At 48.8% G+C, this 25,143-nt stretch overlaps 2 protein-coding genes across 8 annotated transcripts; one reads left to right on the top strand and one right to left on the bottom strand.

The window, feature by feature from the left end:
• The first annotated feature begins 12,449 nt into the window (after nt 1-12,449).
• Nucleotides 12,450-19,799, top strand: Car14 (carbonic anhydrase 14). 6 transcript variants are annotated; one of them, XM_006501443.4, is made up of 12 exons: nt 12,450-13,247; nt 15,436-15,456; nt 16,087-16,108; nt 16,295-16,474; nt 17,182-17,324; nt 17,541-17,636; nt 17,761-17,827; nt 17,979-18,136; nt 18,223-18,343; nt 18,570-18,590; nt 18,682-18,766; nt 19,315-19,799. In XM_006501443.4, exons 1-12 carry the CDS (start codon nt 13,242-13,244, stop codon nt 19,748-19,750), a joined length of 1,356 nt encoding a protein of 451 aa, XP_006501506.1. In that variant the 5' UTR covers nt 12,450-13,241; the 3' UTR covers nt 19,751-19,799. The 6 variants fall into 6 exon arrangements, with proteins under 6 accessions (XP_006501506.1, XP_006501505.1, NP_001342680.1 ...); NM_001355751.1 differs by having other exon boundaries at nt 12,882-13,247; nt 19,355-19,799; XM_006501442.4 differs by lacking the exon at nt 16,087-16,108 and having other exon boundaries at nt 12,455-13,247.
• Aph1a (aph1 homolog A, gamma secretase subunit) lies at nt 18,975-23,646 on the bottom strand. Of its 2 annotated transcripts, NM_146134.2 has the most exons (7): nt 23,284-23,646; nt 22,576-22,746; nt 22,351-22,424; nt 21,997-22,119; nt 21,722-21,849; nt 21,207-21,330; nt 18,975-20,873 (listed from the first exon to the last, which is right to left on the bottom strand). In NM_146134.2, the coding sequence occupies exons 1-7, from the start codon at nt 23,394-23,396 to the stop codon at nt 20,809-20,811; spliced, it is 798 nt and encodes a 265-aa protein (NP_666246.1). In that variant the 5' UTR covers nt 23,397-23,646; the 3' UTR covers nt 18,975-20,808. The 2 variants fall into 2 exon arrangements, with proteins under 2 accessions (NP_666246.1, NP_666216.1); NM_146104.3 differs by having other exon boundaries at nt 18,975-21,330.
• Nucleotides 23,647-25,143: the final 1,497 nt, after the last annotated feature.

The following is a 25,143-nucleotide window of genomic DNA, read 5'->3' as shown; positions in this document are numbered from 1 at the left end:
TCTGATGTGTAAGCAGTCTTTCCCTATCAGCTGAGCAAATGTCTTCATCACCACTCCAATTATGATCAGATGCCAGCAGACTATGCAGATAGAAGCTAGCATTCTTACCTGCTTTCTAGTGTCGTGATTCCTGTTTGCCCAAAAGGTCATTTGTATGTTAGCCACTGCATATAACCAACCTTTCTTTATCTGGCATCATAATTGCATCCCAGTTATGATTCACACGCTTTGAAACTAGGAGGAGGGGCATGACAAGCATAGCTTCACTTTGTCTTAGCAGCTAAAGGGATCTTGATTTCAAAAATAGCTTACATTACAAGGTCCGGGTTATACACCCCCTGATGGGGCCACATCTTCCTGGCGTTCTGAGCACTTGCTTGCCTCGTTCTTCCCTTGGTGAGTGTGGCCAGGAGAGGAAAAGGTGTAGGTCTTCACCACCCTCCACTCTCATCGCTCCCTCTGCACATGGGGTGTCTGGTTGGCTTCCATGCTCTTTAGAGCTGCGTTTATTTAACATGGTTAAAATCCCTTTGTCAATGAGCTCTTGAGGGTTGCAGAAGTCGAATGGAGACAGATATGAAGAAAGCAACTGCGACGGTGACTTCCTCCCCATGGTCACAGTGACCATCCTGATGGGCTCCCTAGGGACATTTCACCATCACAACTGCTCAGAAATTTTTTTCACCCTGTCTTTTTCTTTGCTCCCCAGCAATACTCTAATAAAATTGTAAAGGACAGTCCCCCCCCAAAAGAAAACCCGGAGTGTGTCCTGTTTATTCTCCACAGGACCGGCCTTTATTTGTAGCTTAGGGTTTTTTTAAATTGTTTTTTGTTTATTAATCATTCCATTCATTTACATCTCAGATGATATCCCATTTCCCAGTTACCCCTCCACCAATCCCCAACCCCACCTCCACCCTCCCCTGCATAGCTTAGCTTTTATATACAGTTCCATTCCTGTGGACTGGACTAGGGCTGGCTTGTGATTTTGTTTGTTTGTTTGTTTGTTTGTTTCTGAGACAGGGTTTCTCTGTGTAGTCCTCGCTGTCCTGGAACTCACTCTGTAGACCAGGCTTGCATCGAACTCAGAAATCTGCCTGCCTCTGCCTCCCAAGTGCTGGAATCAAAGGCGTGCGCCACCATGCCCGGCTTTTTTTTTTTTTTTTTCATATATATTCTGTGCCACATTGTTAAAATGAACTGTGCTTGGTGACATGGGTTATAATGGATTCTAACTGACCTATAGGGATTTTTTAAAATATGTATTTTATTTGTAATTATGTCTGGGGGTGGGGAGGGGGTGCAGGTGCTCAAGGCATCAGACCTAGGTGGTGAGAACTGAGCTTGATTCCTCTCAAGAGCAGGGTTATGCTCTTAACTAACGAACCATCTCAATAAGCTCCCTCCCCTCCCTCTCCCCCTCCCCTCCCCTCCCCTCTCCCTCCCCTCCCCCTCCCCTCCCCTCTCCCTCCCCTCCCCTCCCCTCCTCTCCTCTCCTCTTCTCTTCTCTTCTCTTCTCTTCTCTTCTCTTCTCTTCTCTTTGTTCTTTTGACACAGAGCCTTTCTAGTCTATGTGGCCCTGGCTGTCTTGGAACTCCCATCATAGACCAGATCTCCAACTCAGAGATTCTCCTGCACCCTAGGTACTGGGATTAAAGGCATATGCCACCATTCCTGGCCACTGAGGTATTTTTGTTTGCTTGTTTGTTTGTTTTGAATTGCATTACTTTAGGGACATTCTACATTTGCTTCTACTGTTTGAACACTGTAGATAATGGACAAAGTTTTAAAAACAAATCTCATTGCTAATTAGTGCATTTCTTCTCCCGTACTTTCTCATATCTAGGGGTACAGCATAACACAGCTTATTTAGTATACATTTTTACAAATGTATTGATGTCTCTGTGTGTTCGTCTGTGAACGCATGTTTGAGCAGTTGTCAGTAGAGGCTGAAGAAGGGCTCGGATCCCCTGAAGATGGAGTCACAGGTGGATAGCCCGCCATGGATGCTGAAAACTGAACTCTGCTCCCCTGAAAGAGCAGCAAGTGCTCTTAACTCCCGAGCCATCTCTCCAATCCCTGATGTAATATGCATTTTCAAAATGCCATAATTAGCTGGGCGTGGGGTGCATGCCTTTAATCACAGCACTTGGATCTCTGTGAATTCCAGGCCAGCCTGATCTACACAGTGAGTTCCGGGCCAGGGCTATATGTTGAAACCTCATCTTAAAAAGAAAAAAAAAAGGAACTATATACGGACAATTGAAATACCAACTATTTACAGACAAATTCCAACCAAGTTTTCAAAATATTTTGTAACGTTATTAATGATTAGTAAACAATATTTTATAGTAAAAAAATTCTTTTTACAATTTAAATAGCTAGGGAGGAGAACCTATTCCTTGCTGAGACCTCATGTTCCATACCATTCTAGTGTCAAGTCCAAGTAACTACTTTTTCTTCCTTTTTAATTTACTTATTGTGGGTGTGGGTGTGGGTGGGTGGGTGGTGGTATGCATGTGTGTATGGGAGTGTAATGTGTATGATTGTGTGTGTGTAGTGTCCAAAGTTTGTATCAGGCTTCCTTGATTGTGCCCAGCCGCCAACCTGTCCATATTTTACGTGAGCTTGGATCAGGGTCTTATCTTCATGCCTACAAGACACGCACTCTCTCTGCTGCGTTATCTCCTTAGCACTCTCTATGTTCTTCTCCTCCTCCTCTTCCTCCTCCTCTTCCTTCTTCTCTTAACTTTTTATTGATTCTTCCTGAGTTTCCCATCATGCATCCCAGTCCTGCTCATCTCCCTGTTCCCTAATATCTGCCCTTCCCCTTTCCAACCTTCCCCCCCAAAATAAAAAACTCACATTAAAAAAAAAGCATTTAAAGCCGGGCGTGGTGGTGCACGCCTTTAATCCCAGCACTCAGGAGGCAGAGGCAGGCGGATTTCTGAGTCCAAGGCCAGCCTGGTCTACAGAGTGAGTTCCAGGACAGCCAGGGCTACACAGAGAAACCCTGTCTCGAAAAACCAAAAAAAAAAAAAAAAAAAAAAAAAAGCATTTAAAAAAAATCTCATTATAGAAGCCGTGGTCTGTCAGAGTGTGTCCACACATCTTCGCTTGCAAATATTCATTACCGTGAGTCATTGGTCTGGTTCGAGGCCTCTGTCCTCTGTGTCACCGTCAATACTGGATCCTTACCTGGACTCCTGGTTACCCTGTTGTTGCCCTGTGTCATTGGGATCCTGCAGCTTTTGATCAGCAGGACTTGCCCCTTCACTGATGATACAGATTTTGGTTTGGAGTGGGCCAACTTGGAGCCCTGGATCTGGGCCTACACCATCACCAACAAAGTGTGTCTTTACCCATTGCCAGTGGGATCTTTTTGTTCTTTTTTTTTTAAGATTTATTTATTAATTATATGTAAGTACACTGTAGCTGTCTTAAGACACTCCAGAAGAGGGCAACAGATCTCGTTACGGATGGTTGTGAGCCACTATGTGGTTGCTGGGATTTGAACTCAGGACCTTCGGAAGAGCAGTCAGTGCTCTTACCCGCTGAGCCATCTCTCCAGCCCCCCTTTTTGTTCTTTTAAAAAGACTTTATTCCAATCACTGGACAAGCAGAGAGGAAGAGCACAAGTTCAAGGCCAGCCTGGGTAATTTAGTCAGACTCTATCTCCTAATGAGAAGTAACACAAAAACTCAGCAAAAACTCAGTGTTTAAGCCCTCTTGGCCCCGGGTTCAATTCCCAGATCAAAAAAAATAAACTAAGAATGAAGCTGGGTGTCGGTGGCACAAGGCTTTAAACTAGGCAGTTGGGAAGCAGAAGCAGGAAGATTTCCATGAGTTTGGGGTCAGCCTGGTCTAGAGAGTGACTTCCAGGAAGAACTCCAGAGAAACTTTGTCTCAAAAACAAAAAACAAAACAAGACAAAAACAAACAAGCCAAAACAAAACAACAACAAAAATAAAATGCAATAATAAAATAAATAAATGAATAAGAATGAAAAAGGAGTAAATTGGCTCAGGCATGCTGATACACAGTTATAGCCCCAGCACTCAGGAAGCATTGACAAAAGAACCTGGAGTGCAAGGTCAATGTGAGCTACACAGTGAGACCCTCATCTGAGAAAGGCAGCCTAAATAAAAACAATAACAAAAAACTAAAAATAAAAGGAAGAAATGACGTTGGTGTGTAGTGTGTCCGATGTTAGAAGCAGCATGTGCAATTCCTAACTTCTGTTCCCAGCACTGAGGCGGGCATACGAGGTGAGGGACCGAGGCAGGCATATGAGGTGAGGGACCAAGGTGGCATGTGAGGTGAGGGGCCGAGGTGGGCATGTGAGGTGAGGGGCCGAGGTGGGCATGTGAGGTGAGGGGCCGAGGTGGCATATGAGGTGAGGAGGAGAGAAATAAGGAGTGGAAAGTCAACCTTACCAATATTCTTCCATTCAGCACTCAATAAAAGCTGTAGATCGATGAATGGAAGAAGTATCAATGGGGCCTAGCAAACACAGAAGTGGATGCTCACAGTCAGCTAGTGGATGGATCACAGGGCACCCAATGGAGGAGCTAGAGAAAGTACCCAAGGAGCTAAAGGGAACTGCAACCCTATAGGTGGAACAACATTATGAACTAACCAGTACCCCGGAGCTCTTGGCTCTAGCTGCATATGTATCAAAAGATGGCCTAGTCGGCCATCACTGGAAAGAGAGGCCCATTGGTCATGCAAACTTTATATGCCCCAGTACAGGGGAACGCCAGGGCCAAAAAGTGGGAGTGGGTGGGTAGGGGAGTGGGGAGGAGGGTATGGGGGACTTTTGGGATAGCATTGGAAATGTAAATGAGGAAAATACCTAATAAAAATATTTTTTAAAAAAACTATCAATTGGGCTGGTGAGATGGCTCAGTGGTTAAGAGCACCCGACTGCTCTTCCGAAGGTCAGAAGTTCAAATCCCAGCAACCACATGGTGGCTCACAACCACCCGTAATGAGATCTGATGCCCTCTTCTGGTGTGTCTGAAGACAGCTATAGTGTACTTACATATAATAAATAAATAAATGTTTAAAAAAAAAAAAACTAGCCGGGCGTGGTGGTGCACGCCTTTAATCCCAGCACTTGGGAGGCAGAGGCAGGCGGATTTCTGAGTTCGAGGCCAGCCTGGTCTACAGAGTGAGTTCCAGGACAGCCAGGGCTATACAGAGAAACCCTGTCTCGAAAAACCAAAAAAAAAAAAAAAACTATCAATCATGTGGAACGCAGAACTCCAAATTGTTGCAGATGTTACCTTATGATCTGAAGAAAACGTTTTTAATCTGATCCGAGAGCAGGCTTCCCATGTGGGGAGGACTTAGTGTGTCCCAATAAGCTCACACAAGGTTTTGCTGTGGCATCCTCTGTCACTAGTCTCTACAGATTCACATATAACAGTTCTTTTCAAAATAAGGGTATGAGGCTAGAGAGACTGCTCTCTCAAAAGCGCTGGCTGCTCTAGCAGAGGACCTGGGTTTGGTTCCAGCACCCACATGGTGGCTCACAGCCATCTGTAACTCCAGTCCCAGGGGATCCTGAATCCTCTTCTGGCTTCTGTGGGCCACACACAGTGCACTTACATAGATGTGCACTTACACATAAAATAAAAAGAAAGAGAGAGAGAGAGAGAGAGAGAGAGAGAGAGAGAGAGAGAGAGAAAGGGAAAGAGCTATGGAAATCTCCCTCTTCCGAGGACACAGGTCAGGTCCCAGCACCTACATGGTGGTTCACAACATTGCATAACTCCAATTCCAGGGCAGGTAGCAGACACACACACTGCAAATGTGTACATGTTAAAAAAAACATTCATGCTTTGGAAATAAATCTAAAAAAGAAAAAAAATTCTTGAAAGAGAGGCATGGGAGGAGGGAGAGGGAAAGGGGGAGAGGGGAGAGGGAGAGGGGGAGAGGGGAGAGGGGAGAGGGGGAGAGGGGAGAGGGGAGGGGGGAGAGGGGAGAGGGAGAGGGGGAGAGGGGAGAGGGGAGGGGGGAGAGGGGAGAGGAGAGGGGAGAGGGGAGAGGAGAGGGGGAGGGGGAGGGGGAGGGGGAGAGGGAGAGAGAGGCTGCTCCGTGGTTAAGAGCACTGACTGCTCTTTGAGAGGTCCTGAGTTCAATTCTCAGCAACCACATGGTGGCTCACAACATTTGTAATGAGATCTAATGCCCTCTTCTGGTGTGTGTGAAGATAGCGACAGTGTACTTACATAAAATAAATAAATCTTAAAAAAAAAAAAAAAGCTGCTGGTGGTGTATGCCTTTAATCCCAGCACTTGGGAGGCAGGGGCAGGTGAATCTCTGTAAATTCAAGGCCAGCCAGGCCTACTTAGTGAGTTCCAGGACAGCCAGGGCTTCCTACAGAGAGAGAAACTTTCTGTCTCAAAAAAAAAAAAAAACAAAAAAACAAAAAAACTAAAAAAGAAAGAAAAGACAAAGAAAAAAAATTTTTCTCAATAAATATTGTTAGGGTTTTGCAATGGAGTGTCTTGGAGGGTAGTGGCCAAGGTGTGTCACAGAGGTCACACCAGGAAACAGATCTTATGCAAAAGATTTATTGGGGGAGGGGATGAAAGTACCTCTTGAAGTGGAGACAGAGACAAAGACAGAGAGACAGACTGGGAGAGCAAGAGAACACTCTGTGGTGATGCAAGGGCAGCCTTGGGGAGCACCTGAGTCCTAACAAGTGTAGTGGCACACATTGGTGACCCCAACATCCCAGAGATGGAAGCAGAAGAGCGAGCAGTTAAAGGGCAGCCTTAATTCATTACACGTTCTAGGCCATGGAGGTCTTGGGTCTCTTTGACCTGACTTGGGTAACCAGTGACAGACACACATACAGATGTGACAGAGAGGCACAGCAGCAGGGCCTTTGCATCATACAGCACGCATGAGGGGCTCTAGCTAATCTCTGTGGAGGTCTCTGTGGGGACACAGTCTCGGCTGCAGGCATCTGGAATGGAGCTGGCACATGCTTCTGCAACAGTCACATCTGTACTCCCACGGAATGAAAGCCTTGCCATCCCTCTGAGCCATGGAAAGCTCTGCCACTCCCGTGGGTCTGAGGCACTAGGCTGTGCTCATGTCAACAGTGCACATTCCCCCCCCCCCCCAGGACTTTGTCAGCTTCCCCCGTTCTGGTCACAGCATTTAGTTTAAGACCAGAAGATTACTTCAAGTTCCAGGTCCACCTGAGCTACAGGTGAGACACTGTCTCAATAATAACAACAACAATAATAATAATAATAATAATAATAATAATAATAGGCTGGAGAAATGCTTAGTGGTTAAGAGCACTGGGTGCTCCTGCAGAAGACCAAGCATCTATGGGGTAGCTCACAATCACCTCTAACAACAGTTCCAAAGACTCCAACACCCTCTTCTGGCCTCCACAGACACTCTGTCCACACAGTATACTCACATGCCTGCAGAGAAAACGCTCATACACATAAAATAAAAAATAAAATAAGTTAACTCATTTTTAAAACAATAAACGTTTTAAATAAGAATGTAAAGCTTTCAACAAGCCAGTTTACACATCCATCATCTTTATGTAGGAGGGTCAAGAATGGAAGGTTAGCCTCAGCTACACAGGGAGCTTGTGTCTAGCCTGGGTTACTTGGAGGTGGGGGAGGAACGACGGGGGGAGGGGGCTTGATTGACCCTTTCCCTTCCTCCTCCCACAGGACATAGTTTGCTCCAGAATATCAGCGAGGATCTCCAAGTCCCACAAACTGTTATTTGGTGTCATTCCAAGAGAGGACGGTGCACGCAATGCCCACTGTGAAGTGGCTGTTGTTACGTTGTTAAGGGTTGTTAAGGATACCCAGGCCTGGTTAAACCACAACAGTTACACTGCAGGTAGGTAAAACAGATGCGGACGTTCTCACTGTGTAGTGTAGACACTGAGTAAAATCTGCATCCTGGGAGATCTGGATGTGCTTTAGGGGAAAGGTCAAGTCTTAGTCATGTTTTTAATTTCAAAGCCATGACTGTACCTAGTACCTAGAAAGACTTAAAATATGTTTGTAAATATGTTAACCTCAGGTGACCACAGAGTGAATGGATGGTTTTAATCTCTACAGAGGATAGAAGCCACATCTGCTTCTAGGTGTGAGGCAGATGCTCACAGGGGATTCCCCGAAGACAAATAGCATCTATCTAATCTCACCTAGATACCTACTAGAGATGCAGACTTCTGGGGACCAGTAAAAGGGCTTAGTGGAAAAGGATGCTTGCTGCTAAGCCTAACGACCTGTGTTCAATGCCCCCACTTACATGAGGAAGGAGAGCACCAAGTCCCACAAGTTGTCCTTTGACTTCTTTTGTTTTTTTATTAGACATTCTCTTCATTTACATTTCATATGCTATCCCCTTTCCTAGTTTCCTCTCCGAAAGCTCACTATACCCTCCCCCTACTCCCCAACCCACCCACTCCCTCTTCCTGCCCCTGGCATTCCCCTATACTGGGGCATATAATCTTCAAAAGACCAAGGGCCTCTCCTCCCATTGATGGCCGACAAGGCCATCCTCTGTTACATATGCAGCTAGGGACAGAGTCCCACCATGTGTTTTCTTTGGTTGGTGGTTTAGTCCCAAGGAGCTCTGGGGGTACTGGTTAGTTCATATTGATGTTCCTCCTGTGGGGCTACAAACCCCTTCAGCTCCTTGGGTTCTTTCTCAAGCTCCTTCATTGGTGACCCTGTGTTCCATCTAATAGATGACTGTGAGCATCCACTTCTGTATTTGCCAGGCACTGGCAGAGCCTGTCCTTTGACTTCTACATGTGTGCCCACACATATATGCACACAAAAATAAGTAAATGTAAAAAAAAAAAAAAGTAACCCTCTAGACAAATGCCATGGTATGAGGGTGCATCCACACACCCACAAAAAAGAAATAAATGTAGAAAAAAGTGCAAACTTACAGCATTGTAATGGTGGGCCATGTGTGGAGGTGTCTCCCAGCACTCGGGAGGCAGACACAGCCAGATTTCCATGAGTTTGAGGCCAGCCTGCTCTATAGAGTGGGTTCTAGGACAGTCAGAGCTATGTAGAGAGATTCTGTCTCAGAAAAAAAAAACAAAGAACAAAACAAAACAAACAATTTAAAAAAACAACCGGGGCTGGTGAGATGACTCAGCCAGAAAGAGCACTGAGTGCTCTTCTGAAGGTCCTGAGTTCAAATCCCAGCAACCACATGGTGGCTCACGACCACCCAGAATAAGATCTGACACCCTCTTCTGGTGTGTCTGAAGATGGCTACGGTGTACTTATATATAACAATAAATAAAGCTTTAGGCTGGAGCGAGCAGGGACTGAGCGAACAGAGTTGACCAAAGTGAGCAGGGCTGACCTGAGGGAGCAGAGGTCCTAAAAAAGTTCAATTCCTAACAACCACATGTTGGCTCACAACCATCTGTACAGCTACAGTGTGTTCATATACATTAAATAAATAAATAAATCTTTTAAAAAATAAAAAGACCAACCGAACAACCCCCAGAGCTGTGAAGAGGCAGGCTAGAACTATAACAAGCTCCCCAGGTGACTCTTAACACTCACCAGTGCGACCCCATGGTGCAGGGACATGCTCGTTGGGGCTTGGGTTCCATTTCTGGTTTGGTCCAACAGCTTTTTATCAACCACAGCTGAATTCCTAAATCCCTCAAAATTCATTCTCCACCGAGCATAACAAGGAGTTTGGATGGATGCCTAAGGGCCCTGCTGGTCTAAAGGTCTAGGAAAGACCAAAGCGGAGTGAAAAGTGACTCACTGGTCCCCTGAGGAGATTCATTCACTTAACCCACAGGTATTTACAAAGCTAGAGGTGTTCTGTGCCTGGAACCAATTCATAATAGAAAATTCCTTTTTAATTAAAAAAAACCAACAGCAATATTTCTGACCACAAAATTTATCTGCCCTTTCTCCACAAGATTCTCCTCCTGCATCTATTGAATCGGAAGGCTGTGAGGCTGGCCCAGATCACCTGCTCCTCCCAGTCCCCAGTGAGCTTAATTTGTAAGCACCTTTGTGTTTGCTGAAGGGGCTTTGGGGACTGAGGGCAAGGCTGTAATACTAAATGCAACTGCCTAATGTTCCTACTTCCGTTATATCACTGCAGCACACAGTGTTATTATCTCTTCTGTTTGTTTGCTGCTTCTGGTCTCTCGTTTTTTGTTATTAGCTTTTCTAGAAAATGTAATTCCATCTAACACGTCCCCTCATGGACTGTTGTTTGAATCTGACTCCCTCCTTTATTCAACAGCCTGCACCCCAGCATACAAGCTCGGGGAGCTGACTGGGCTCGTTGCAAGGACATTCTAAAGGCGTGAGTTTAAATACCTAAGTTAAGAACTTTTAAGAAAGGATAAACATAAAGTCACCACGCTGGAACACTTTGATCCGACATTCACGTTTCACTGCTTTGCAAGGACAGGAGGTGGCGCCACTCGGCAGCGGAATGTCTCAGGTTTGGTGGTCCTTGGGCCAGGTGCAAGGGGAGAAGAGGGTTTAGGAGCGAGAAGAGCCCTAACGAAACAAGAGTTTGAGAAGAAACTACTCGGAAGAAATAGTACCCAGTCACCCTTTCTTTTTTCTTTCCTTTTCCTTTCCCTTTTCACATAGCAGCCCCTTTGCACCTACTCCAAATCAACACAGCTAGAAAGCAATGACTGAAGTGTTCACAGGATCTAAACAAGTTCGTTCTTTCTCTCCCCGTCTCCCCTCTCCCCTCTCCCTCTCCCCTCCCCCTCTCTCTGAAACCAGTTTTATTTATTTGGAGGGAATCGGAATTCCCGGAGAGGCTGCTGGTTCCGGAGCCTAAGTGTTGACTCGGGACTAAGACTTTTTTTTTAAGGACGCATTTTATTTTTTTAATGGTTTTATTTTATGTGCATTGGTGATTTGCCTGCATGTATGTCTGTGTGAGAATATCCGGTTCCTTGGAACTAGAGTCACAGACAGTTGAGAGCTGCCAGGTGGGTGCTGAAAATCGAACCCATTCCTCTGGAAAAGCAGCGAGAGCTATTAACCACTGAGCCATCTCTCCAGCACCAGGGCTAAGACTCCTTTGAAGCAGTATTTTTTATTTTTTATTTTTTATTTTTTGAAGCAGTATTCAAAAGTGTAGGCAAAGTCCCCAAACTCTCAGCACCAACTGCTGTCCAGAAGGAATCCCAAGTTTTAAAAATTCGTAGAGAAGCCAAGAGGTGGCGCCAGGCGAGACGCACTTCCTGGGAGGCTGAAAGTCGGTCGTAGATGCTGCAGGGGAGCTCTGTCCTGATAGGGGTTATTCTATCCAAACCTCCTCTTTCCTACCTTGTGAAATATGTGTCAATTCTCCTTTCACCCCCACCCCACCCCCCTCTTAACTTTCCGGACACCAAAGAAATCTTAACTTGTATTCACATCTTTTATTCTTCCTAGATGGGACTGGATGAGGCTTTGGAAGAACTTTAAGACGGAAACTTTTTTTTAGGGGATGAAGTATTCGCAAAGCGATAAAACGTTGTGTGTGTGTGTGTGTGTGTGTGTGTGTGTGTGTGTGTGTATTTTAAATATATATATATATTTTTAAAAAGTCCTTACTCTGAAGCTCAGTCGTGGGACAGAAAAGCACTCTGAGCTCCTGTCTCCGCAGGAGTGATGACCTGGCACATGCATTATTCTGTTCATTTGGCTTTTATCCCGTGCCCTTGTTTGGCTTCTGCTCCTTTGTTTTGGCTATTTATTGCTACTTGATAGGAGTAAGGAGGGCAGAAAGACCTCACAGAGGTTATGGAGGAGAGATTTCACCATCTAGCTTGAAATTATCTGTGGTCTTCACACTCACTAATGAGGGACTTAGGATGTACATTCCGATCGGGATTTCTAGTCCCGTGGGGGAGCGCACACCAGCCACATTCCTGAGACGCCACGCAGCCTCCATGCTCCACTAGCAAACTCAGTTCCACCACAGCAAGTTTCACTTGATCCCACAGGACCTGCCTGGACCCTTTGTTGGGTGGGCGGGAAGCCCCTGGACCCCTCACCCACCTGGTCACATGGCCTTTCTATGGCCCCTCCCCTCTCTTTCTTTGGAGTCCGCCTTTTTCTCATGGTGACAGTAATTGTTTCTACAGTCACCCATCACTCCTCCTGCCCGGCCTCTCTGCTAGGGGTCAGTGTCCTCTTCAGTGACAAAAGGCGCCCTAGATCTGGGCTCCCTGGGGAGGGAGGTGGCTGGATCTGGTAGTTAGAATGCTGTCTCTCCCTGGTGCTGCGACAACCCCTCCCCCGCTGTGCACACAAATGGGCTTTATCCGGCAAACAAAACCGCACCCCCACCCCAGGCTACACAGGCACGTGGACCTAAGCCTCACCAAGGGAAGGGGGTGGTGACAGGCGCCAGAGAAAGACGAGGCAGAAGACAAATATTCTCCTCGCCCCACTTCTTGCTCTCCACAATCCAGATTTTAAAGTTTGACTTTCCACTCCCCACCTGCTCCCTGAGCCTCCAACTTCTGTTCTCCTATCTCCCGAATCTGAATTCTTTCTGGTTCCAACCAGCTCAACTTCTCTTGGTTTCAGAAACAGGTTCCCCACCAGCAGTCCCATACCACCCAGGGATGTGCTCCTCAGGCAGGGGAATGAGAACACGGTGTCCTGGGAGGGAGAGGTGCGAAACCCCCCTTCCCTGACCGAGAGTTCCAGGGGACACCCGTACGAGCGGCAGTGTAAATAGCAAAGGAAGAGCTCACTCCAGGGTCCTGAGCCAAGGCCAGGGCGCTGGGCTCTGCTGGGCCATCCTGCATGCCTAATCCGCTATTTAAGGAGCTGCTCGGCTGCAGCCCAGGCACCACCCCCCTCCTCACGTACACCGGTTTCGAGCCACCTTAAAAGCGGGAGGCAACTGTGAAGTTGCTGGCCAGTAAGTGGTGTGGAGATTACGAAGGGACATACGGAGAGGGCAGAGAGAGGAAGAGAGAGAAAGTGAGAGAGGAAGAAATTTATCCTGGGATCCAGAAGTTCGTGTTAACCTGTGGAAAATCAAGTCCCTGGAAGTCTGCAGAGACAGAGACAAGAAGAAAAGAGATAGAACGCCAGAAACTCCTCTCTCTCCCTCCCTCTCCACCTCTCTCTTCTAAACCCCAAATTCCTGGTCCCTTGTACCCCATTGTGGGGATAATATGTTGTTCTTCGCTCTCCTGTTAAAGGTGACTTGGATCCTGGCTGCAGATGGGGGTAGGTACAACTGGGTCTGTGCTAATGTCCACCCGTAGCCATGTGTACTTATGTGGGGGAGGAGAGGTTTCAGAAAGGGAAGCCTAGGGGCTGGGGGGTAGGGGGGGGAGGCATGGGGTGGGAGAAAGACTATGGAGGAGATCCTTCCATTCTTTTCCTTTTCCTCTCTAACCCAGCGATTACTGCTATCTCTGCGACAGGGAGAGCTAGCCAGAGGCCAGTGTGTGAATGCTCAGGAGTGTAGGACACTCGGCCAGCTACAGTTCTCCAGTCCACTCTTTCCCCACTGCCCTAGTCCCGGGCAGCCCTCCTGCCCGTCTTTGTTTACGCACTCTGCTGGTTAGGGAGAGCAGGGGTGAGAAGGGACACGTGCTGCAGTCCTGCCCGACTCAGACCCCGACCCTCTGCTGATCAAAGGATAACTCCATTACCTGCCAAGGGGCAGGGGCAGCTGGTCCATTTCCCTGAAAGGAACACGACTAAACGTTTGCTCAGCTCTTTATAGTGTACAAAGGGCTTTCAGGATTAGGAGAGAGGTGGGGAGACGTTGGAGAAAACAAGCTAAGTTGTTTCTGGAACGCCTGAAGGATTCCCACAACTTTTTTTGTTGTTATTGCTTATTTTTATTTACTTTTTTTTTTGAGACAAGGTTTCACGTGGCCAGACCTATCTCAAACTCACTCTGTAGCTGAGGTTAGACCTGCTTGGCTCTGCCTCCCCATGCCTGGTTTCTACACCCTGTTTTTGTGCTTCTCAGGCCCCATTCTGTATCCAGCACATAGTAGGTGAGGGATTAAAGTTTATTGGAAGGACGAGGTGGGGGGGGGGATTATCTAGAAAGCGAGAGGAAGATGGGACCAAGGGATCCAAAAGAAAATGAGGAGTCACAAATCTCTTCTGAGAAGAAACAATTTGGAAAGAGGAAAAAAGAGGCATTAGAATCAGCTCAGAGCATTTCACAGGAAGGGCAGGGCACCTTCACAACAGCCAGAGAACTCTAGTTGTTGGAGTATCCTAAAGAGATAGTGAAGGAGGGGTGGGGGGGAGCTACTCGCAGAGTTGCCCCCGCTGAGGAATGGAGCGGTGTGAGCAGTTAAAGGAATAACAAGCAAGATGGGCATTGGACCACACGCTTGCAATCCCAGCTCTCAGGAGGCTGAGACAGGACTGCCACAAGTTTGAGGTCAGCCTGAAGCACACTGTGAATACAGGGCCAGTATGGACTACAGAGTAAAATCATGTCTCAAACAAAATAATTAAAAGACTAATGAAGAGGAAAAGGAACAGGGTATTTCCCCCCAGTTTCTAGAGTTAAATAGAACAAGCCAATCTCCAAGAAGACTTCCTTTTCTCCTTGAAGCAGGTTAGCCGTGGGGGGGGGGGGGGGGTGACTCTCAGACCCCTAGCGTTTTGGCCAGAGATAGAACTGCATGAGATCCTGGCATGTGACCCGGCTGGCAACTCTCCTCTCTACACACAATGCTACACTTTCATCCTGTCTTTGCCAGCCTGGCTGCCTGTGCCCACCCACCACCCTCAACATAGACTAGGCCCTACCCCGACTCCTGCTTTTCTTGAGCCATTTGAGCCTGAAAGAGCAGATGTTCATGATTCGAGTGACCACAGCTAGTGAGAGCAGAAAGAACTAAAACTCCTGCTGAAGGTGCTGGGCCCTCGTCCTAGCGGCAGTACACCAAGGCTAAGGACTAAGCCCTCCTGGCTTCAGCAGGATTCACTGAGACTTTCCCTCCTCCTCCTCCTCCTCCTCCTCCTCCTCCTCTTCCTCCTCCTTCTATTCTATGCTTCCAAGCCCTCTGCTCACACCCTTGCCTTACCCCACCCCAACCTTCTAAGTGTTACACTGACTTGGCTCCAGATGGGAAAAAGTAAGGGCTGGGCTGCCTGCACATTTGGATCCAGGTTAATTTTAGTCTCCTGGCTTTATCTCTTTTCCTTGCTCCTCCCTCTTTACTCTTTAATCACAACTGCAGCCTGGCTAGTTATTTTAAATAGGACCCCCGACCTTTTCACAAAGGTATCCAGTTTCAATACTTCACTTGGGAAGCTCTGGAGTGGAGGTGGGTAAGAGAGAGCAGAAAAGGAGGAGGCGCTGGCGGCCGGAGGGAGAGCAGAGGCCAGGACATTGCTCCAGGCTGCACTGGCCACAGCCCAAATCCCTCTCTTACAGGTCACCACTGGACATATGAAGGTGAGATTGGAACTGCACATGGATTGGCACTCCTTTCACCCCAGGACCTCCGCACCTGGCATGAAGACTTGTCCTGGGGGAGGGAAAGAGCTTTTCCTGAGCTTCACCCACTAGCTCCTCTTTTTCTCCCTACACACACAGACCCTGGGGCTTACACAAGTGGCTGCTAGACCCTGCTGTAATCATTAAATCCCACATCTCCTGATTCAGCAAAAAAGCCAATGCGTCCTCTGTAAATCCCTGTGGAAATGAAGAAAACTGGGCGGGGAGAGGCACAATGAGCGAGCTGGCTGCCATCCTTCTGGCTCTCTTTCTCCTAAATAGTCCTACCCCCAACCTGCCTCTGAAACTGGACAGAGCCTGAGGTCAGGAGGAAAAGGCTGGCAGGATACTGTGACTCTAGGGACAGTGGAACTCAATCCCTCTGAACTTCTAATTAATGACCTATCTGGAGTCAAAGCAAGGTCCAGTGTGAGAGGAGAACGTGAATGACAGAAAGGATAGCTGAACCTCAAGTCTACTTGATAGGGTACCCCAAAGATATTCCATCTGTTTAGGCTGTTTGTCCTCTCTGATTCTACTTCTGCAAGAATTCAGGCTTTCTATCTATTTCCTCTTCCCCTCATTCAGCTTCATTGTTCTGAAACTACAGGTGAGTGAAAGCCACCACTCTCCCACTTACTAGAGTAGTGGACAGTCACCCCGTGTGGACTCCCACCTCACCCAGCCCCACCCAACTGCGTGGTACTTCCACTATAACATGGGGTCCAGGGCTACTAAAGGGTGGTTGGGGCTGTAGGACTGGACAAATGTCTATAGTAACTTACCCCTCCACCAGGCCCACACGGTCAGGACCATTGGCCAACCTCTTATCCTGAGTGTGGAGGCGATGCCCAGTCCCCCATCAATATCCAGACAGACAGTGTGATATTTGACCCCGATCTGCCTGCTGTACAGCCCCATGGATATGACCAGCTTGGGACTGAGCCTTTGGATCTACACAATAATGGCCATACAGGTAAAAGAGCCAGCTTCAAATAACTGCAGTTTTCAGTTTAGATCTTCAAGAGCCAGGAGAAGCCTGGTGGTACATGCCTTAGTCCCAACACTTGAGAGGCAGAAGCAGGCAGATATCTGAGTTCAAGGCCAGCCTGATCTACAAAGTGACTTCCAGGAAAGCCAAGGAAAGAAAGAAAAACCCTATATTGAAAAACAAACAAACAAACAACAACAAAAAACCCAAAAAACAAAAAAGCCAGGGGAAACAGAGTTCTAACTTATAACGTCTGAACAATTTATAATATATAACACATTAATGAATGTGGACGTTAGAATGAGGTTCAGAGCTGGGCCAAGGTGGCACACTCAAAAGGCAGAGGCAGGTGGATTTCTGAGTTTGAGGCTACCTGGTCTACAGAGTGAATTCCAGGACAGCCAGGGCTACAGTCTGTGTACAGAGGATCCCTGTCTCAAAAAAAACCAAAAAAACAAAAACCATAAAACATTGAGGTTCAGGCTCCTGCAGCTAAGGTGGGATCAGACGTCCATGATCAAGCTCAGTGTACAAGCAGTGTCATAGCACTGACTTAATCATTAGCAGAGAGGTTCCTTTGCTAGAGAGAACCAGGCAATTCTGGGGGGAAGAAGGAAGAGGAGAACCCTATGTCCCAAGTGGTGGCAAGCTGGGGCGGGAACTGTCCATCCTAGCCTGCTCTTTCCCCACAGTGCAGCTTTCCCTGCCCCCAACCCTGCACCTGGGTGGACTGCCCCGAAAATACACAGCAGCCCAGCTCCACCTGCACTGGGGTCAGAGAGGATCCCTCGAGGGATCAGAGCACCAGATCAACAGTGAAGCCACGGCTGCGGAGGTACCGGGGAACTCGGGCTAGGACACAGATGATGCAGGGTTCGGTCCAGTGGAGCTCAGAGGATGGACCTGGGCCCTTGAAAAACCCTATTGAAGAGCTAAGACAAAGCTTTGGGGGTAGACACTCAGGTTGGGTAATTGCGGGGGTGACTGAAATCAAAGCCTTAGAGGGATTAAGAAACATCAGGTAACTTTGTTTCCTTCTGTCCCCCTGCAGCTCCACGTGGTTCACTATGACTCCCAGTCCTACAGCAGCTTGAGTGAGGCAGCTCAGAAGCCACAGGGCCTGGCTGTCCTAGGCATCCTCATTGAGGTCAGCATCCCCCAGCCCCTCTCAGGTCTCTCTCTGATCCTTTATTCTAATCCTCAGGCCTCTCGGAAGTGTACCCCAGCACTCACTCCAAACGTGTGTGTCTATTGGCACATTGCCTTTGCAGGTGGGCGAGACTGAGAATCCAGCTTATGATCACATTCTGAGTCGTCTACATGAAATAAGATACAAAGGTGAGCCCTAAAAACCTACAGTAAGAATTCAACTGCAAGGAAACGTTCAAGCCCTGACCTGAGAGGCTTGGGAGAGGGCGGGGAGAAAGCAGTGAATTCTGCTCAGAGGAATCCTGTCCAGGAAGCCTGACCCTCGCTCCGTCCTCCCCAGATCAGAAGACCTCTGTGCCTCCCTTCAGCGTGAGAGAGCTGTTCCCCCAACAGCTGGAGCAATTCTTCCGCTACAACGGCTCACTCACAACTCCCCCCTGCTACCAGAGTGTGCTCTGGACAGTCTTCAACAGAAGGGCCCAGATTTCAATGGGACAGGTGTGTGAGTAGTGGAGAGGGAATACTGCTTGAACCTCAGACCCTTTCCAACGTCTTGGGGTGATTTCTCCATGTCTGCTCCCCAGTTAGAGAAGCTCCAGGAGACATTGTCCTCTACAGAAGAGGACCCCTCTGAGCCCCTTGTACAGAACTACAGAGTCCCCCAGCCTCTCAACCAGAGGACCATCTTTGCTTCTTTCATCCAAGGTGACTTGCAGGGCTCAGAAGAGATGGGGAACTGGGGGGCTCAAAGGCGTGAAATAGTGAACCCCTGGGAAGGAAAAGGCTGAGGGGAAGGGCTCCCAGTACACCTCTGGACCGGGAATCATCCCCAGGAAAGGACGCCCAGGTCAATTCTCAGGTGTGGAAGCAGTGCTCCCAAGTGGGGGAAATGTTCTGAAACTCCTCTAACCCAAGTTCCCTTCCTCTGCAGCAGGACCACTGTATACCACAGGTAAGAGGGTCCTATGTGGCAGCACGAGGCGGGCCCCAGCAAAGATGGATCAGGACCTGTTAGGCTGAGCTGACATCCTTATTTCCCCCAGGAGAGATGCTGGGTCTAGGTGTGGGAATCTTGGCTGGATGTCTTTGCCTTCTGCTGGCTGTTTATTTCATCGCTCAAAAAATTAGGTGAGATCCTACTTTCTATTCCTGCAGTATTTATTTTCTACTAAAAAGCATTCTCAGAGGTTGGGTGGCAGCGGCACACTTTTAATCCCAGCACTCATTGGCAGATCTCTGAGTTCAAGGCCAGCCTGGTCTATAGAGTGAGTTCCAGGACAGCCAGGGTACACAGAAAAGCACCGTCTCCAAAAAAAATAAAGCATTCTCAGCCAAGCATGGTAGTGCATAACTTTAATCCCAACGCTTGGGAGCTGGAAGCAGGATGATCTCTGTGTGTTCAAGGCCAGCCTGGTCTCCATAGTGAGATAACCCAGTCTCCCCCACCCCCAACTCCAACGAAATTCTCTGAGGCTGTAGCTCAGTTGGCGGAGTGCTTGCCAGGTGTGCCCAAGCCCTGGGTTTGATCCCTAGCACCACATTAAACCTGGCCTGCTGGCACATACTTGTACTCAGGAGGTGGGGGAAAGAGAACATTTAAGGTCATGACTATATACTTATTGAGTTTTTTTTTTTTTTTTAAATGTATTTCCTATTCTATGTCTACTCTCACTTAGGAGGCTAGTCACTCCCATGAACCATTGCTCCCCTTTCCAGGAAGAAGCGGCTGGGAAACAGGAAAAGTGTGGTTTTCACCTCTGCTCGGGCTACCACAGAGGCGTGAACTCTGTCTCAAGATGCTGCAGATGCCTCCCTCTCCTCCTGCCAGGGAGCCTCTCTGAGGGCTGCAGGCACTGGACGACCAGTTGTAGGCAGGCACGTGTCCTGCTAGGTAACCCTCTCTATACACCAGGGACCCCAGCTCTTCAGGAAGGGCTGAGCCTTTGGCCTTCAAAGCTGTGGATGAGGAGATTCCCTGTCCTCATGCTTGGTTGGAAGAAGCTGAGGATAAACTGCCATCTTTCACCTCACACCGCCATGTTCTCTCCCTTAGATATACGTTGTAGTTTTTTTTTTTCCTCTAGGAAAAAAGGGCTGCTGCTGGGATTTTAATTATTTTTTGCTCAATATATGTTTGGAAATTAAAAGTTTTTGATCTTAATTCTTGAATGTTTTTTTGTGGCTTTCAAGAGTGGGAGAGTTCCTCTGTCTGTTGAGTGGCAGAGATAGACATAGAGAAAGAGAAGGGGCAGGGGTATGATTAATTAACTCCTTGTATCCTGTTCCTGGACAAGGGAGACCTACTTCTAGGAAGTTAACTTCCACAAGTTACACCACTAATGATGCTTCTCTCATCACACCAATGGTGAACATCACAGGCACTTGGCTAGGGAGGATGGACCGGAGCCACCCGGAGCTAGAAATCTCAATCCATTACCCCTCTTAAAGCCAAGTCCCCCCACAATTATAAAGTCCTTTTTATTAGTCAAAATCACAATCACCTTGATTAAAAGGACAGAATATTCCACCCTCAGCAGAAAAACAACACAGTGATAGAAAACCTCCCCAAACCCTCCCACACCCCAATTAAAAACTAGAAAAAATGTCTGCCCTCTGGGCCTGCGATGCCATGGTAGTCTGACTCCTTCAGGGCACTGCCATGGAGTGGGCAGGCCCCCACAGCACCCTCCATTTCACCTTGGGGAAAGGAGGGGTGCTGACGGCCATGGACGTTAGGATAGAGATCCAGTGGGACCAGTCCCCAAGCATGCACTTCCTTCCTTTCCCCCAGGGCCTGGGACCAAAGGGAAAACAGGATAGAAATGAGCCACCATCAGCAGATTTGGGAGCAAACACAGCCTATGGAGGTTAAAGAGGCTCCCGGCGTACCTCCTCCCTCTCCCCACTTTAAAAAAAAGGCATTTTGGGGTCTTTATCATACCAAAAAATGGTTCCTTTCAGACCTGAGAAAAAGACCAAGATGTCCAGTCTGGGCAGGAGACACTGAACTGAACCCATCTACCCTCAGCCTCAGTAACTTCATCTCCAGGGCCATGGCTAAGCTAGGTCCCTTTTCTTGGCAACCTGCACTGTCCAGAACTGGAGATGGAGAAATACGGGACGAGGAGATCGGGAGGGCACCCCAGGCCCAGGGGCCCCCCCATGTTCCCTCAGTCCTCGGGTGGGATGCGCAGGGCAGAGTACACCATCACCCGACTGTCCTCCTGCCGGCGGCCTGCAGAGGGGAAGCGGGGTGAGTCATGGGCAGGGTGAGGGTGGAGCACTGACACATGGGGAGACCTGGACAACAAGGGGGTCCCCAGGTGGTGGGGAGAGATGCAGATTCAAACCCACCAGTCCCTGACTGGCTGCACCCAGGCTGCTCCTGAGAAAGCTTAGAGACTACAGGTCACAAATGGACAACGCCAAACCCGGAAGGAAGCGGGGCACATCAGCGAGGAGACGGAGGATGAGGGCAATGGACCCGGGCTGGGGCTGGGTTCAGTCATGGGCAGTGGATAGGCAGATGGGATCTGTCGGGCGATCAGTCCAGGTAGTCAGTCCTTACACGAAAGGCTGCGCTGGATACTTCGGAGGGAGCCTCCGGCTGTGATGAACGCCCAGAGCCCCATGGAAACGGTGACTGCATAGATGGGCAGCAGGCTAGCCTCATACCAGGGGTTCAGGAATGTCTGAGAATGAGGACAGAAGAGCGGTTAGATTCTCCCTGCACCTAACTGCAACATTCACTCTGGGCCTCTGACCCAACCTTGCTCAGACATCTCATTCAGAAACCTGTTTCCCTTCAAGCACTAACATCTTATAGCTAAGGCAACTTTTGAGTTCAGATTCCCTCCAAGGTTTCAGCTCTTTCTAGTCACCTCCAGCCTTCTGTGGTAACACGACTAAGCAATTCAAACTCTGCCCCAGAGCGGATGACCTAACTGAAGCTAAGGTAGCAGAAGTCAAGATTCTGCCTCCGCCCCAGGTAAGGGAAGGTGACTTACTAGGTGGGAACACATACCCCATCCAGCTCACTATTAAATGCTTTCTCCCTGACTCGGGCCCCTGTCTCCAACTCACCAGTCCCGATGTCAGAAGGTGACTCCCAACTACCAGGCCCAAAGCCCAGTACCGTCTCCTCTCACAGGCATCAAAGAACACAACTCCCCAAAAGGTGTGGAGCAGGATAATGGCTGCTGTCAGAAAGGCTGCGGGGAGGGAGACGGGAAGATGTCCATCCCTGATCGCCTGCCAGCCTCCTGAGACGGTGAGCCAGAGGAGCCTCCCAGGGAAGGGCAGTAAGTCAGGGCCAGGGAAGGACAGGGCACAAAGGCAAGGTTAGAAGTGGGCCTTACCTGAAGTCAGGAAGTAATAGGGTGAGTCTCCATGGATCCCAACCACACCTGGCCCAAGTGCATCAGCCAAAATATTGATAACAGAGAAGACACCACTGATGATACCGAAGGACAGACCAGAAACTGGGGGGAGGGGAGGGTCTTGTCAACGACCAGGACCACCACAGCTTCATTAGCAGTACCTACTCCCCAAGCCCAGGGAAAAGTCTACCATACCTACTCTCCCTCCAGACCGCCTCTCCTTGGAAGTCAAGTATGAAGAAAAACACTTTAGCATACGTGGCTGTTTAGATTACCCAGAAAGAGAGGATGGGGTGTCCAACTCCCTCCTCTGGTCCCTCTCCCTTGGCTCACCATAGGCCATCTGTCGGATGGAGATGGGTGATCTTCCGTCCTCACTCAGTGATGCTAAGCCCTCATCTGCCTTCCTGGGAAACAGAAGGAAGGGCAGGGATGTTCCTTCCCCTCCAATACCCTCCCTTTAACGACCCTTACTCCAACCACCATCGCAGGGCTGGCCCACTTCCCGCCATGCACACCACTGTCCCCCCTCCCTTCCAGAGCCCCCCTTGTCCTTACTTAAGGAGCTTGTAGTAAGCAAAACGGAACACTTCCTGTAGAAGGACAGAGACAGCAGCACCAAAAATCAGGAGGCCATACTGGAGCCGTGCATCTGATCGGTCTGTCACATGGACCAAGATGAACCAGACCACAGAAGCCAAGAGCAGGGAGACCAGCCAGAAAAAGGCTCTGAGAAAACACAAGGGCAATGAGAGAGGCAAAGACAGGAGCAGATGGAAAAATCAAGGAGGGAGCCAGCCAAGGATGGAATGTATGAAAAGTGGAAGTTAGACTTCCGGATGGTAAGGGAGACAGGGACCAGATAAGTGTCTCCACCAACAGACTCATTTGTAAGAATCTGAAAGCAGCAGAAAGGGTAGAGATCTGGTTAGAGTCTTCATTAGAGTCAAAGTGTGTGGGCATGAACGGACAGACTAGGTATCCATTCCAAGATCCTTGGCTGGCCGAGGTCAGCACAGCCCCCTCATTAATCTTGGCCTTGGGCCTTCTCTGACGTTGCCGGGAGGACTACAGGAAGAATCTGTGAAATCCCTGGAAGGCGGAAGCCGACTGCGGGAAATTCTCCTAGATCACGATTTGACCCTGTGTCCAACCTTTTCCGACTTCTGCCCCCCAACTCAGGCTCCCAAGCCTGCTCCAGTTCCTCCAGCCCTTTCTGCACCTTTTTCTCTACGTTCGGCCCCGTCTCCACCACTCGACACTCACCCCGCCACCAGGATGATAACCCGAAGTGGGTCTCCAGCTACAGTGATCAGGAAAAGGGAGAAGGCTGGGCCGAACGCGACGAAGGTGCATCCGAAAAACACAGCAGCCCCCATGACTGGGCAGCTGGGGAAGGGAGGGAACCCCGGCCAAGGAAGGCGAAAGGGAGCTGCGCGCCGAGGGGGAGTCCGCGTGGGGCGAGGACGCAACCCCAGGAGGGGCGCGGTGCAATGTCACCCCCGGACCCCGGGGAAGGGGAAGGGGGGGTGCCGAAACCCCGGACGAAGGTCCGCCCGACCTCGTCTACGGAAGCCGAAGAGGGAACAACCCCCGGTCGCTGCCCCATGGCCACCTCCCATCTAATTCCCACCCCCGGAAGGCCAATGAATACTTGGTGGGGCGGAACTGCAGAGGCGGGGTCATGGCGGCATGGCCTTCTGGGAGTTGTAGTCTCTCATCCTCAGAGCCCTCCTCTTGGTGCTGGGAGTGGCTTCAGAAGAGTAGGCTGGAGTCTGGGCCCAATCAGAACAATGATTCCTGGGTTCGCTGGCGCCTTGGCCACGGTTTCCTTTCTTTCGGTAGAGAAGGGTGATAGCCACCCTACCTATTACTAGAGGAGCTTTGTCGGAGGAAGATCCTGTTTGACTCTAGAGACAAATAAAAAAGAGCACAGGATAGAGGTTGTGGGAAGATAGGGACGGACATTGTTCTTAAGTTGAATTAGAGGAAATGACCCAGAGAAGCATCCTGAGGGATCAAAGTTAGGCTTAAAAGTTGGAACTCTTTGGGCAGCCTGGTATAGGAATTACGTCTTAAATGAAGCCTCCACTTGTATTCTGTAATGACAGAATGAGAAAAGCAGGAGGAGCCGGGAGAGAAATATTAGGAAAATGTTTGGAAGGAATCGTGGAGTCACAAAGCAACTAGAGCAATGGGACTGAGAGGAAATTACACCCATCCCCTCCACCCCCGCCCCACGCCGAGCTGCTTGGTTCCTTTGATGTCATACTTCCTTTATTTATAGTCTGGAAAATAAACTTGAGTGGTGTCTTTTCCTCAGGCTGGGGAGAGAGATTTCATATTATCAGGAATCATCATTTGTATGAGGACGGGTTGGTCCTTAGGAGTCTGCAGAACAGAGGAATCCTATGATGGGATCTGAGCATTTTGATCATATATGAGAAAAATCGTTTTTTGAGGGTACATACAAAGCAACAACAAACTACAGAAAAATTTAAAAGATTACCGGGCTTCCTGGAGGTTTTTGCAAAAAGTCACTAGGAGGGGAATCAGTGGAGGTGGGGGGGTGGGGGGGATGGGAGGGTAGGGGGGGTGGAGGGTTGGGGGGGTCTGGCGGTCACTAGACACATTGTTCCCCAAGGTTAGGAGGATGGGAACATCTTGGCCAGTGTTCAGGATTCCATGTGTGTTCAACAGGCTGAGTCTGGGCCACTCTTCTCTGTGAGCTGTTAGCAGCTGTGGGGAACAATCTGTGCATGATGAGCCCACAGCCACTTGCACGGTGTTCAAGGACTCATTTTAGATGCTTAGCAAGTATTTACTAGGTATGTGAGGCTTGTGGAGCTTTTCTTTTGTTCTAATAGCTATTTTTATGTGTGTGGGAGGGGGTTGTGTCATGTATATCTGTGCAACATGTATGTGCTCGGTGCTCTTGGAGGCCAGATGAGCACATCAGAACCCTCGGGACTGCGGCTACAGATGATTGTGATCCACCATGTGGTGCAAGGACATAGCCAGGGCTACCTGTGAGGGAGTGGAGAAGAGCAGGGGCTGGAGAAAGGGAAGGAGCCCAGGGAAAATAGACAAATGCAAGAACAATGGATATAGGGAGTACAGTTGTTA

Source organism: Mus musculus, chromosome 3 (genome assembly GCF_000001635.26).
Source record: "Mus musculus strain C57BL/6J chromosome 3, GRCm38.p6 C57BL/6J".
NCBI classification, from domain to species: Eukaryota; Metazoa; Chordata; class Mammalia; order Rodentia; family Muridae; genus Mus; species Mus musculus.
This window is presented reverse-complemented; position numbering and strand designations above follow the sequence as displayed.

What these genes read in the sequence shown, in the direction of transcription:
- Car14 (XM_006501442.4), top strand. Translation starts at nt 13,193, where the DNA reads ATGTTGTTCTTCGCTCTCCTGTTAAAGGTGACTTGGATCCTGGCTGCA. An exon ending in GATCCTGGCTGCAGATGGGG is followed by an intron (nt 13,248 to 15,435) that starts GTAGGTACAACT and finishes CCTCTCTTACAG; the next exon opens with GTCACCACTGGACATATGAA. An exon ending in TCCTAGGCATCCTCATTGAG is followed by an intron (nt 17,637 to 17,760) that starts GTCAGCATCCCC and finishes TTGCCTTTGCAG; the next exon opens with GTGGGCGAGACTGAGAATCC.
- Aph1a (NM_146134.2), bottom strand. Translation starts at nt 23,396, where the DNA reads ATGGGGGCTGCTGTGTTTTTCGGATGCACCTTCGTCGCGTTCGGCCCA. An exon ending in CATCCGACAGATGGCCTATG is followed by an intron (nt 22,120 to 22,350) that starts GTGAGCCAAGGG and finishes CCCTCCCCCCAG; the next exon opens with TTTCTGGTCTGTCCTTCGGT. An exon ending in ACCTTCTGACATCGGGACTG is followed by an intron (nt 21,331 to 21,721) that starts GTGAGTTGGAGA and finishes CCTCATTCTCAG; the next exon opens with ACATTCCTGAACCCCTGGTA.